The 15350-nt window shown below is 32.1% G+C and overlaps 1 protein-coding gene and 1 pseudogene across 16 annotated transcripts in view; one reads left to right on the forward strand and one right to left on the reverse strand.

Annotated features, from left to right (window-relative positions):
• The window catches only part of LOC126858372 (1-phosphatidylinositol 4,5-bisphosphate phosphodiesterase classes I and II), a 74542-nt gene that overhangs the window by 5895 nt on the left and 53297 nt on the right, over positions 1–15350 (forward strand). For 5 of the 16 annotated variants that reach the window (XR_007688660.1, XM_050608625.1, XM_050608628.1 and 2 more), the window contains one exon: positions 12931–13034. Coding sequence is in view for 6 of the 16 variants with exons in the window: in XM_050608625.1 (XP_050464582.1) it covers positions 12931–13034 (104 nt within the window). In the remaining 10 variants the exon portion in view is untranslated. Of the gene's footprint in view, positions 1–13; positions 1977–3309; positions 6857–12930; positions 13035–15350 lie in introns of those variants that run through there. The other 11 variants (XR_007688667.1, XR_007688669.1, XR_007688666.1 and 8 more) reach the window with 7 other exon arrangements.
• Positions 10030–12068, reverse strand: LOC126858398 (juvenile hormone acid O-methyltransferase-like; annotated as a pseudogene).

Below are 15350 nucleotides of genomic sequence, written 5' to 3' on the forward strand. Positions count from 1 at the left end.
TTTAATGCAATAGGTAAAAGCTAATTTGCTAGCAGAGTATAGTAGTCGCTATAGTAAATACGAAAGTGGTGAGTTACCCTTATCACCATCTGGCGGAGCTAGTTTACCAGAATCACTTAGCGAAAATACGTATTGACTCGCGAAACGGATCATCTAGCTATGTGTTAACTAAAGGGGTGACATCATTCATGATGTTTTACGCCATTATATGCGTCGTTTAAAATCCAGTTATGGAACTCGATATACGGAACGTCGCGATTTGTAATGAGAGGAAGGGAGTGGGAAAGAAGAAATCGGATATTATATATAAATGCAATATTTCTTCAACATATAAGAATATGAATTCATATAAGAAAATGAACCAATAACGACTAATGAACTGTTTGTATACAGTGCTTATCTATAGCTATTTGTGGCAATGATTTTTGCCATCCCTTATTGGAGATGTCAATATGAAGACGTTGATGTTGTATCAAGGAATCGTATGATTTAAGGCAACTTGATGCTACATAAAGCACAAGTACTATATATATACATACTGAACTTTTACCATTTAATACTTTGGAGAGATTAGATGTCGAATAATGGATTGAGGTAATTTTCTAATACTTCAATGCTGTGTCTTTTACTACAATGATCATTATTCGATTGATGCGTTAATTGCATACATGTTGATCAATTTTTTAATTGATCGTGTCTGGCTAGGTACATGGAAACACTATGTCATGATCTCTTTACAATAAAACGGCTGCTTATAATAATATGAAAGAAAAAGAGACAACTTTAATATGAACATGATGAATATGAATTTTGCATTATTTGCACACAGTATTAAGCAGTCTGAGAGATTCCGAAATCTAAGTCGCTGACATGATACAATTCGGTTACATATTCGTATGATCTTAACGAGCATTAAGACCGCGATAGATAAGCGTATGAGAAGTATATATATACATATATATATATATATATATATATATATATATATATAATAAATAAGAGAAAAAGAATATACAACCTTCCTAAGTGCTAACATTTAATATTGTTGTTATATGCATAAGTCATCGTTATTTAATCAACTACATATAAATTAAGTCTAATCGCGTTCCAAGATGCTCTGTTTAGATTGATCTTCGATTATTAAGAAGTCAGATCTCAGGAGATTCCAGTCAGAATAACACGAGAGATACATATACAACTGAGAGGGCGAAATCTCTTTGGCCTAGAAAAGAAAAATTCGACAAATTTGCACGAACGCGCGAGTGATCTGATATATTTTTGACTGAAAGTACTCCGTATATAAACTTTTTTTTTTTGGAGGAGATGCCCGTACTGTGGCAAAAACCGTGATATTTTCTTGCCGAAGGCACGAGAATGTCTCGATATCTCATTACAATAGGATCCGGTTAATTGATTATTCTATTCTCTACATATACATTTTTTCATTAATACTAATGTCATATAATGTCATAATAATAGATATAAAGGTAGATTCAATATTGACTATGTATATTTTTCTCAAGAGAAAGAGAAAATTATGAATTATTTTTTTTTTATTTTTACAAATTGGATTAATCTTTTATAAAAAATGCATAAAGTTTATTTTTTTTTTTTTTTAGTGGAGAGAGTGTTTCCAATTTGGAAGAGTTATCTCGCATATATTTATATTTAGAGAAATAGAGAGATATTGTTTCTCTTCTTTATTCATTTATATATGCGATATAATTATGATAGATTACGTGAGGGGGCGCGCGCAATCGTACTGTATTTGCGCAACTACATTCGCGCAAGTATATGGCGATTTGTTGTGATTGTTGAATCGCGCGCGGCGGTATAAGTACTTTTCTTTTTTAAAAGTTTTCCGCTTTTCTAGCCGGATTCTACTGTATGTAGATCGATTCTTCGTATTATCTTCGTATCACGAGCAGTCCGGTCGGGCGAACCTCTTTGAGGAAGACAATCAAAAATGTTACGAGGTAACATTGTCCTTGTTGTTTCTAATTGTAACGATATTTTAGGCTACGCGCTACGATACATGTACACAGATATCTATATGAAGGAAAATTATCCGTTAATTATAACGAATTTAGAATTAAAACTTATTGTATCATAAGTCTGCATCGTATAAATCCGCTATTTATTCAACAGGTTAATTGAATGAAAAAACAGAGGTTTGCGGGATGTATCGTAATTTTTAGACGGTAAAAAGTCGCGTGAATATAATGATTTGAATCAAAAACTGCGTTCCGATATTACTATGAGTACTGAAAATCTATAGTATACATGACGTAAACTATACTAGTTTTTAGTACTAGCAGTAATGTCGAAACGCAACCAAAGGTGTGAAATTTATGAAAAATATATAATGTTATATCTACTTAAGTAATCTACTTACGATCACATACTTCGTAATTGTTATTTATATTTTGTATTATTTGATGCATGTATCCTTTGGTTTCAATTTTTCATGAATTTATCTATGGTTAAATATCTAGCAAACCGAAGTAGTAATTATTATTAATTATTTACTTGCACAAGTTTATTGCACAAGTGATCTCGTGGCATTTAGTATTTTCGGAATTTAGCTGCTTTTCTTTACATGTTATAATTCAATTTAAATATATTCTTTTAATGTATGCACTTATACATTGAAAGATATCGTTTTACGATATTTATCGAATAAAAGTATATGTGTATATACATACGCGTACAAGTACATGGAAATTATAGTTACCTGTATATCTGAATGTCAATCTCGATTATATTTTGATATTATATTTTATATCAAGAGCGTCAAGAGCACACAATCGGTTTATAAGAGAATTATTTATCTTTTAATTATATATATAAATATTGTATATATATTATATATATAATTTAATTATATATATAAATTTTTTGTACTATTTTACAATTTTGTCGAACTTATATAATTTCTATTAACGTATTTTTAATTATTTGAAATTATTTTTATATAACGGAGAAATATAATGCCGTTTTCACAAACTTGTATAATTAAAGTTTTATATTTGTTATATAAGAATTAAAATAATAATTTATTTTTTATTATTATATAAATTGTACCATTGGGTACAATAACAGTTCAATATCTAAGTGTTATATGATAGAATCTTAAATTTATTATTATTTATTTTTATTATATAATCACGTGCTCTTCTTGTATATTGTTTTACGTAAATATTATGAAGGATGAGAGAGAAAAAATTGAAAGAACTGCTCGCGATTATCGTACGAGTCCATCTAACAGGCAGAGAAAAGCAATTAAAGCATATGCATTTATTATTGCAGACGATAATGCGCATCCCGTATACTTAAAAGAATGATGGATCCTGAAGTAATATCCCGTGCACCTCCTTCTGATGTAATGATATTTGGTTTGCTGTAGATGTAAAAGGTATGACATTTGGTTCTCATTTTAAATAGTCATAATATGTCGCGTTTTTTGAGATAGTAGCTAATATATATGTACATATATTTCCGGTAAATTTAGAGATTCACATAAACGCATATACATATATATACATGCGCGCTCGCGCACGGGGAACCAGAGAGAATGCAGTTACCATTTCTTAGACGATGCCAATTATCATGATAGCATTTCTTCCGCAAATGAAATTACCGATCGTTCGCGAAGTTATAGAATGTTCCGTGGCGAAAGCGACTGATTTTATCCGATCACGGGGATTGATGGTAGAGATAGTTGTATACCTAACGATAATACAGACGCGATATTTAAGGCAATATATTTGTAACTCTATCCAGTATGTCTGGAACTTATGTGAGGAAATCGATAGCGTTTGTTCGTATACTGTATTAATCGTATGCGTGTAAGTGTCGATATTTTGCGAGATTGGGCAGATTGTTGCGTTAAGTACGCAATCCTTCGCGACATCAAAAAGATGGTAATATAATATAATAGAGGAAATTGATTAAACGATGTATAAATTCTATTCAGTTTGCGGGATTTTTATTTCGTTTATTAATAACATATGATCTTCCTTTGCATAGTGATACTTATTTCGTGTTTTCCTTCGAAAATGTTAATTTATTATATATTTTATTATAAATGTGTTTCGTCTTTCTTCGAAAAAAATCACTTCCTTATTTTAATATAATAATTTTGCTTGGCGAATGTACCCCGCGCGTTTAATAGAAAATCTTGAGTTTTATCTCTCATATCGCGAAGCGCATGAACATTTAGAATGTATATTTTGATTATCTAAACTACATCTAGTTAGGAAAGATATTGATATGCATACGAGATAATTGGAATGTGAGAGATAAGAGAGTGAACGAGTAGAATGCCAATGATATTTCCAATTATACTTACTCTTCCAATTATATTTTCTCTTATGTTCCTTAATAGTATTTATTCGAATTTTATGTCGAGCTTTATTATCTCCGTTATCTAATTGAGGAATTGGAAATCGTTTGTTCCCTATTAATCTGAATCTGAAATATCTATGGGGTAAAAATCTGGATATTACAAGTGATTATGAAACTCACCTTTCTCTTGCTATTGTCTTTCATATTATTTAAATTTTTGCTTGAAGTTCATTCGTTTTTCAAACTACGTACAATTATTTATACTGTTTTATATCCAATTCCTCAATTACAGTCGTTTCGCGGATAGTGTGATCTACCTGTGCATTTATGTCTTTCATTTAGATCAAATTTCAAGTTTAATGTGTGTATTTTGTCAAAGATCTTTTTCTGAATATTATATATAGATGGATTATTACATACTTTCTTAAGACATGTGATCGACATCATATTCTCTTCCTACATTCGTGTAACGTACATATATATATATATATATATATATATATATATATATATATATATATATATATACGCGTATATGTATGTACACATTATACGCGCATATATACATAAGTATATTTACATTAACGGGACATAGATATTATATTCATGTTGATATATTATGTGTTGTTGCTGTTGATGTTGTTAATCGTAGGATATAGTCATAAAGATGAAAATAGTAGCGTTAACATAATCGTTGTTAATATAGGAAGTACGGGGGAAGGGGAAAAGGGAAAAGAAACACAAGGGTTCTCTACGTTACTTACGACGAACACGTTCGCACGCGGATTATTAATCACGCATTATCGATTTATTTTCGCGGATGCGTGCGTCGCAATGTTACCAATTTGTACCTGCGATATTATCTGTCTTGACCGCACTAGCGTTGATTAATGTTATTCTAGATATTCTGCTTTGAATGAAGGACTCCTAATTCGAAGATTACTTTTAGCATTAGCTTTTTAGAATTCTGTGTGATGCTTCACGCTAAAGTGGTTGAGTCTAGCGACGAGTATCTCCGGAGATGCTATACGAGCTTCTCGAGAGATTTGCCAAATAGATATTTAAAGAAGACGCTCAGCATCGAAGATCTCTGTAACGGACGTGTTTGTCGTTCTAGAATAAACGTGTGAAGACGCGCAGGCGTATTATATTAAAATAAGGTATGTGTAGTTTGAAACGGCCTACAAACTATCGTAGTGATTTGGCTCAGCTATATGATATTGTTCTATTGTTTTGAAAGTATTGCATTCGTCGTACTTGTCGAGGTTCAAATTGTAGCGTCTAAACATCCGCCGCTGTTACACAATTCCTGTCGAAATTAATTATAAGCATAATATTATCCGCAGCAGGCTTATCTGAGGATCTTTTGCTATTTATCTCTTTCTTTCTATATATATATATATATATATATATATATATATATATATCGCGTCCATCCTTCGAGTTCACTGTAATGAGGATCTCCTAACAACGATTCTTCGTACCTAACCGTATTCCTCGATCTTGCGTCCTTCTTTGATCCTCTTTGAATCTCTTCTTTTTACTCTTAAGAGAGTTTTTCAAGTATATGAAGAAATGGCGATCGATTAGGCTACACCGATATTATGTATGAAGATATTAGAATTTTATTGTTGCGCAGTGTTTTTGAATTACCTATCAGTTTTCGCAGCGACATTATTGCCAATTTTCAATCGACAATGAAATAGCGTAACTCGATTTACATAAGATGCAACGACGATATTCTTATGGATCTATAAAACTTTGTGTTGTTGATCTGAGTTGGAGAACTTTTTATTCCGAGTAATAACTTATGACGCTGCACGGTGGCAGTCGGTAGAGCATCTTGATTTATTTTGCGTAAAATGCGAATGTTAAACGCACTTGAGTGCGTTAAACACAGCGCGAGTCTTGACAATTCCGTATCCGCTTCGTAATCGAGAGCACGATTATCGAGATTGTAATGTGGCTACATTGTAGAAATTTTGCGTTGTAGATGGTTTACTCGCTAGATATAGCTATATGAGTGTGACTATTTATAATAACGAAAAAGGAGAAAAATGCGTCAAGAAAAAAAAGGAGAAAGATAGCGCGCGAGGAGGAAAAAAAACAAACTTATGGAAACGATTGTAATTGTAACGATTGATAACGCGAATGTACAAATGCCTAACGGTATTGTACGCACAATAGAATATGTATATGCAGATGTTATCTACATTATGTATCGGGAGTGTAATTGCATCCCGTGCAAATGATTTTGTCTTCCCTCTTAAGCTTACTTGCAATAACTCGATTTACTGTGGGAATTTCATTATTCTTAGCGTTCTCGATGATTCTACGTTTGATCATCTCATCTACGTTGACTTATCTTTATAATGCAATATAACGAGTCTGATTTCTCGGTTATATGTCATTTCGTCATTTTTTAATCGGCGATTAGTTCCGTTTGTCATCAATCGCGTATTTCCGTTTTGTAAGCGAGAGATTATAATAATTTGTTGTGTTCACATTATTTTTTTTTTTCCCTTGTGATTTTCCTCTCCTATTTTCCGTTTATGATAATCAAGAGTTAAATTTAAGTCAGGAGAATACTAATCAATACCGTATATCCATGAGAACTTTCTCTATACGCTTAGCATTATTTCTATATATAACTATTAACAGGAAATATTCAAATTTAGTGCTTACGCGCACGCGAGTAATGAACCGAGACAACCTTATGGATTAAACAATATAATTAATAATATTTATTAATTAATTTTCTTAGCATATATTTATATATATAAATTATTTTGCTGATTATTTTGTTATACCAATATCTTTCTATGATAGATTAAGTTTTTATTTTTTAATTGTTATGCGTGATGTGTTTTTCAATTAATTTTCATTTATTTTCACTAAGTTTGATGACAAACATTTCGCAATAAAAGTATCTAGACAACAAAAGTTTAAAACTTTCAAATGTGTAATTAACATGGTACACGCTATTCGCGTTCTATAGCACTTTTATGTAAAAAGGAATTATAGTAAGCGTGGCTTTCTCGAACTGTATTATACATAGTGCATATTTCGGTATATCGATTGTATTAAATATGTGACGGAAGAATCAGATTGAAAAATAAAAACGCTATCGAAACTTAAGATATATGTAATTTCGGCTATACATTTGGCACGTAATGACTTTTTCGACGCGTGATATTAATTGACCGAAATATCAATGCGGTGATGTCTTGTATAGTATAGTTTAGATTTTGGACAGACATCTGATTTCTGCAGGTATTTAAGAGTTTACGGATCATTAAATCAGGATCTGAGAATTCTTTTTTATAATACGACTTTACGCGCGAATTCCTCGTTTCATGAAGAAAAAGATTTTTTTTATAACAAATCTATTATCTTTTTTTTTTTTTATAAATTTTCGATTTCTTTCAATGAGCGATTAAAATTTAGGGAGACTGCTTAATTTAATGACTATTTCTTACACAATTAATAAAAACTGCATTCTCTGCAGATCTAGCACTTCGTGAATTTTGAAATCATAAATCTGTCGTTTTTACAATGTTTGGAATTTACGATAAATAGAAAAATATAGATACAAATCTTACATTTTACTTTTGTCATGTCTTTGCTGGTTTTTCAAATTATTCTTTTCAGCGGAGGTCTATTCTATATATCGCATATTCGATATTTTTATTTTGAAAGATGAATGAATTATTAATCGTTACGTTGAAATAAACATGGACGAGGAAACACGTGGGTGAAATGAGGTGGTATGAGATAAGTAGAAATGAGATATTTGTCCCGTTATTAGCAATAGTTATCGATTAATCACGGCGATGATGTCTGATTATATAATATATATATATATATATATATATATATATATATATATATATATATATGTATGTATGTATGTACATTTCGCGATGTCCCGAGTAATCGCGGCGTAAAAGAAACGTAATGAAAATGACTAAGACACAAGATATTAATTTCATCCAAAATGATTTCTCCTCTGACTCACTTGTGCCTTGCCTTTGATCATCCTTCGCTGTTCTGTATATCCAGGTATAATACCTTTTTTCTAAATAATCGTCTTCGATGTTCGATGTCCTTTCTACGAATAAGAGAATTATTAATTAAGTAGGTCGGTATACTAAGAAAGCATTACTTATTCCGTTTACCGTAATGGTACTAGCTCGTAATCGATAAATGTACACCGAATAATCTTACGATTTTAAGACATTCAGAATGATTGCATTCGGATTATGGGCGCTGATAAAACAACTCTGCTCTCGAAAATATATTTAGAGCATTTAAATAATGTAAAATAATATCTCGATGTGTTACAATTCTCGTTTTGTAACCCAAAAGCAAAATGATTAATGAACTTTAATTTTGATGAGACTTTCCCTATAATTTCAATAATTAGATTGGCGATATTTCAGAGCAGATTGATATTTATAAGATTCGATGCTTTACGTTTACGCAATTATTATAAAGAACGCTGCTCGATTAGAATGTATTTATTAATTATTTTCTATTCACTAATTAACAGAAATCATTATACGGATTATGGGTGGAGGGCTAATGTGGTAGATGACGTTCGTGATAGAGAAAATAGACGGATATTTTATTTTGAGATGATTAGAATATTTATTAAATTACACAAAATCATAATAAGGAGAGTAAAGTATGCGACATATTTAAATATTTTGTGTTGCGATTAATTATATGATATTAATTAATATGATGTAATTACCTGTCTGGATATTCGATTTGAATATAAAGATTTCGATACCGATATGCCATATAATAAACATATTTTAATTGAAATTTATCTGTGACCGGCTAGCTCGATGTACAGAGAAATTATTTTTTGAACTTGATTTTACGCAGCGATTTTATGAATTATGCGGATGTCACAAAGAGGTCACGAAGAGGTCACGCTACATGTGTGAAAGATAGTCTGCGATATCATACGAATGAGTATAGAGGAATTTTGAATAGAGAATATTTCATGGTACAATGATAGTTTGGACTGCTTCTATCTCGATAAGTTTCGTTGTCGCTTGGAGGAAGCACGCCTACTTTTGCTCTTGGATCAAATACGCATTTTGGATCGATTTCCGGTCCTTTACCGGACTGAAGTGACTAGCAACTGTAGAAGAAAATTAATTGATTATCGCGATGCTTTATATAACGGAACGAAATGAAAAATCGATGCTTGCTTACATATGTTTGCATGATCTTCTCGCGGTCGCGAAGCTAGTCGTACTTTCTCAAAAGCGAACATCGGATACCAAATACGATCGATGAGAAGCAATTTCAAGATTATTTATAAACCTGGATGTATTTTTTAGAGAACAGAATTAGAGACACATTGTTATTACTTACTGTATGAATATCGGTACCATTAATGCCCACTTATATCCATACGATAAATCCATAAGTTATAATAACGATATTCTATAAATGGCTGTACTATTGTAAAATCAAAGATATAGCATACAATAAAGTTTAGTGTTGTAGGAGAAGATGATGTGGAAAGTGGCAAGATATTCTTCTCTCCTTTTATCATGTTCTGGGGAGCGTTTGTCGAAAAAGTAACATTTTATTTAGAGGACACCGATAATGAATATAATTTCTCGCACATTTGCAATAAACTAGTATTTTTTATTTATTCGTTTCACAATATAATCAATTGTTCAATTGCTAATTTACAATTATATTAAATACAAAGGATAATTAAATAAAAGACATGCAGCTTAATTCCCGTTAATTTTAAAAATGTAAATAATTAATTATCTAAATATATCTGATTTTTAAAATATTAATAATTAATTATCTAAAAATATATTTAATTTTAAAAATGTAAATAATTTATAATCTAAAAATTATCTAAAAATAATCTTTGCACTTTACGCCTCAGGTAGATAATGATGGTTTTTGCACGTATGCTACTAAAAGATAATATTTCAATATAATGTTATCTTCTTGATTATTCATATTAAGTGGAACGTCACGATTCGAACTTATTATTTCGTTTACAAGTTTTTCCAAAAAAACCTTCTTTAGATCTTCATTGGGAAATCGCTTGATGAAAGGGTTGATGGCGCAAATGTGATCTGCAAAGGTACAAATATAGCATGAACAAAAGTTTTAAGGAAATTCTAAATAAAGAAATAATGAATCTTGTTGGAATGGAGTGAATGTGTAATATTAATTAAATTTTGATTGTCTAATTTATTCTTATCTTTATCTTCAAAAAATAGAGCAAATTGTCTCATTTAAAAATACTCATTTAAAAATACTTGTGTAATATCTTACTTGTGAGGCTCTGTTTAGTATATTGAAAGCTTTTTTCCCTATTGCTGCAATGCAGAATTTCAAAACCAGTATCTTGTAACAATTCTTCTAGACTTGCTTTCATATTTTTACAACCAATTCTTTGAAAGTAAGGCAAGTAACGCTGCGCATCCTTTGAATAACAAATTAGACATTTGGGCGTGGTTGTTATGCGTTTATTGTCGTGTGTGTTATTCTATTTTAATTAAATTAATACCTGTAGATAAGGCTGAAATTGCAGATTCTCTTTCAGTCGTATATATGCTTTAAATCCCATGTGGTATGATATAAACATGACTAGCGCTTTCCCTCCTGGTCGTAGAAGCTTATAAATATTTTCAAAGGCGCGCCTAAAAGAATTTGTAAAGAGAATCGTAGAGAATTAATATTTTTTTTTAAATCTCTATTATAAGTGTTGCTAATATAATCCGATTAGTTTTATTATTTTTGTATGCGATTTTCGTCCATAGTAAAAAAGAGTTATCAAACCGCGATTTGCAAATGGATTGTCACATTAAATAAAAAAAAAATACCATAAATAATTATAAATACACCAACCGTAAATCTAAACACCAATGCAGACAATAGAATGAAACAGCGTTTTCGTATTGTTCGATTTGATTCTTTGGTATATCCAATGATTCGATATCTAGAACGATGTAGGACAAACGATTGTCAGCGTTGTTTTTGTTTGCGTAATTCACCATTTCTTGCGATATATCGGCACCTAATAATCCGCATTTAATTGTGTTAAAATGCTGGGCATTGCGTCAATTTTTTATTCATACCTACCTACAATTGTTGCCTCATCTGGCAACGAAGATAATAGTCTCTTTGGTGATTTGGCCTGGGCCGCATCCGATGTCAAGACATTTCCCTTGCATCAGTGATAATTCGCAGTTGAATTCGTCAATTAGATTATTGACATCGCGATGTTGCATACTACTAGCAGTAACATATTTCTCAGCCGAGTTCATGATGCGTTGATATAATGATACTGTTACTCAAAACGTGCGGATAGAAAGAAACGGATATCGAGAGTAATTAAAGAACGCGCTGAAAACATTGAAAAATTGTTAAAGTTTCGAGGACGAAAATATTCTTTCAAAAGTGATTTTTTTTATTATGTTTAATTTTAAAAATGTCGCCAGTAAATAAATTAATAAACAAGTGTTTATGCGACCAAACTGGCAATTTATTGTTTGATTATTATATCACGACGTTTCGACCATATGGTTTTGGTCCTTATCAAGTGAAACTAAAATAACAATACAATAAATAATGATAGTCACGTTACAATAAAATAAATAAAATTAAGCAACTTACGTTATAATTAAAAAGTAGAAAGAGAAAAATCGAAATGTTAAACTGACATTGTGTCAACCACTATGTTTGGAATACTGAGATGTTTTTTGTTTTTTATTAAAAAATTTGACAACACTATTAATTCCCAAAAAGATACAGAGAATTTAAACAACATATACGATAAATTAATACAGGTCGTTTAGTTGATCTCAGTATTCCAAACATAGTAGTTGACACAATGTCAGTTTGACATTTCGATTTTTCTCTTTCTACTTTTTAATTATAACGTAAGTTGCTTAATTTTATTTATTTTATTGTAACATGACTATCATTATTTATTGTATTGTTATTTTAGTTTCACTTGATAAGGACCAAAACCATATGGTCGAAACGTCGTGATATAATAATCAAACAATAAATTGCCAGTTTGGTCGTATAAACACTTGTTTAGTGATTTTTTTTTTTTTTTTTGTTGGTTTTATTTCGAAACAATTTATGCAGAATTAAAGGTTACATAAAGACAAACAATTAATTAAGAAAAATAAAAAATTATATTATTTTAATAAATTAATTAAATTACTTCGTACAAGAACTGATAATGTATATATGTTAGAAAATCTGCCCTAAAAATGTTTAAAACACGGCATTCGCAATCTCTGGCGCACGCAGGCTACGTCGGTAGAATCGCCTTTAAAATACGCTGTGACGTATAAATACAGTACGTGAATTTTCAATAAATTCCCTACACACTACGCTGACTTCTAATTATAATTACGTTTTTTGTTGGTTAATATTTCGGAGCTTCACTAATCAATTTTTGATTTTCATTTTATTTTATCATGTAAAATCACTTTTTAAATTTTGTCCCACCTGTTGCCGAATGTCCTGTATGTATGCTTCTCTTTCGACTAATATGTTTTACGATTTTTATTCCAGTGCCAGCACATCCGCAAGATGTCAATCGAGGAATGCAATTGCGTTCGGTCTTATAACAGAAAGGAAACAGGAAAGCTGTCAGAAATTTTCAGGAGTATCAAAAGGTAATAGCTCACAATACTGATTTCACTTCTCTACTGCTGAGTTTTTAACTTCGTCTTTGGTATTTATATTCAGCGACTAGTATAAACGACGCTTCTTCCTCCATTCTCCCATTTTATTCTCATCTCCCTACTCAACTTATTCTATTCTTTGTTGCCTTTTCTATTTTCCTATTTCAACAGCTGATAAATCTTTCTTTCGGGGACTACCCCACTAGTGCATCGTTTTAACTATTATAGGCGAAAGTTCAACGACCTATACGCGATCTCTGGTCGTTTAATTGCATTTATTAACGTACCATATCAATATCAATATATCTGTATCTTGATATTTAGTGAGATTAATAAATTAAGCAGGGAGAATTGCACCAAAAATATATACTGAGCTATATATAGATTTAACAGGAGTGTTTAATAATATTAGGAGGACGCGCCATACGGCAGCACGAATATAGACAGGACTTAATCATGGGTTTTAAGGGATATGGTTTTTGAAGGAACAAAAAACTTCTGCTAGCTATTTCATCCTATTTATAGTAACTTCAAAACTATTTCTGATTCTATAAAAATCTCTTCTTTCAAAAAACTTTACATAAGCAATATTATTTTCATTCAAATACTTTATTTTTTTTTTTTATTAATGTCTAGAATAATTAATGATATGAAATGCTAAAAAGTTTTCTTCTGTTCAAATAATCTTTCTCTTTTTTATCTTTCGTTCATTTTATATTTTTTATTACATTGTTTGTGATTTTAACAAAGTCAAAAGTGCGGCGCAAGTTTAAATTCAATACAAAGTTTAAGATATCAGGAAAATGCGTAAAATGAATCTTACCGTAATCTTACTCGGACAAAAGGGCTTATCGTTAATAATCCGTAATTCGATCGACTGCGAAACCCTTGGATCCTTGTCAGAACGTTCTGGAGAGCCCTTGAATTAGTCTTATCTTACGGCCGCATGTATTTGCCTTTTGGACAGCGCCGTATTTGCATATGCGCGGACACACTCCATACACGCTCGCTGATAATATACAAGGTATTTTCCTGATCAAACACTCGTATTTCTCGACCGGGGGATCCTTCGTTTTTTATCTTGCTGAATGGCCCTTAAATCTTGTCTGAAACGCGCTTACTTGCATACCGACGGCTTTTATCCGATCGCATACTGGAATCCTTCGACCTACTTACCTTATCGCACAGAAATCTCGACTTAATTCGATTCTGTTAATTAGTCAATGATTATTCGATTTTGCCGTGAAAAGATTATAACGATAAGTTTGATAAAAATTTATTCTTTATTATTTATACATGTCGAAGCACGTCATTTTTCTGTAGCGTGTACTTGACGAATTTTCTCGAGCGATTGACGGCAATAAAATGTGTAACGAGTCTCGTTACGTTGTATTCCGCTACCTTCAGCTACCGTAAATCAGTTTGGCGACGCGCCTGTATAGAAAATATTTATGAAACTCGGCGGGTTGACCCGCACCCTCTCCTCTCACGTCGTTGTCTCTCTTTTCTCTCGCACCGTTTATCTCCATTTTCTCTGCGCTCTGCGCAAGGTAATGCAATATGCACTCGCGCGTCTCTTTCAAAGGAGATAACAAAAGGTCGTAGCGCTCGCGTTCACGCACTACCACTATCATCCGGAGTTTATAGAAGCTCGGAAGCGTCGCGCAAGAAAGCAGAGAGGGAGATGTAAAGATGCGTTGCCGGGTCCAGCCGGAAACGACAGTCTGCTGCAGCCGCGTGTTATTTTTGTCACGCTCAATAAAATTCACCTAAATTCTTGTTACAGATTTTTAAAGATGATCGAATTGGTTTTTGTCTTTTTTATGATAGAGCGAAATTATGCGTCGCACTTTTCTTATTACGAGTCTACTACGAATCTCTTTAAGTCGTTATATAAAGTATAGAATATAACCCCGTTATAAAACATTATAAAAAAAAATAAAAAGAATAGGATAGAGGATCCGCGAAGAGACGAAATGGGCCAGTTAATGTTGCGACTTTATTATACATCCGCGAGTGTAGAAACTTTACGAGAGCGCGATGTTGTATTTCGTTATATTTCGTCGAAATCTTCATCTCGCGAGATTTTACGATGGCGGCATACATAAGAGTTCTCCGGAAATAGGAAGATGCTACGGATTTATTGGGCAGGTGTGAGTCTTGCGCGCGCGTTGTCGTAGCTGTTGGAGGATTTACGTAGCGTCGGTCTCCTTCGTTCGCGCTAAAACCACAAGCATCCTCGATACTCGATCGAGCTTTTGCGAAAGGGAACGCTGCGGAGGACGGAAGTGACGGCTCTTGCCGGAG

The sequence above is a fragment of the Cataglyphis hispanica genome, chromosome 25 (genome assembly GCF_021464435.1).
Source record: "Cataglyphis hispanica isolate Lineage 1 chromosome 25, ULB_Chis1_1.0, whole genome shotgun sequence".
NCBI lineage: Eukaryota > Metazoa > Arthropoda > Insecta > Hymenoptera > Formicidae > Cataglyphis > Cataglyphis hispanica.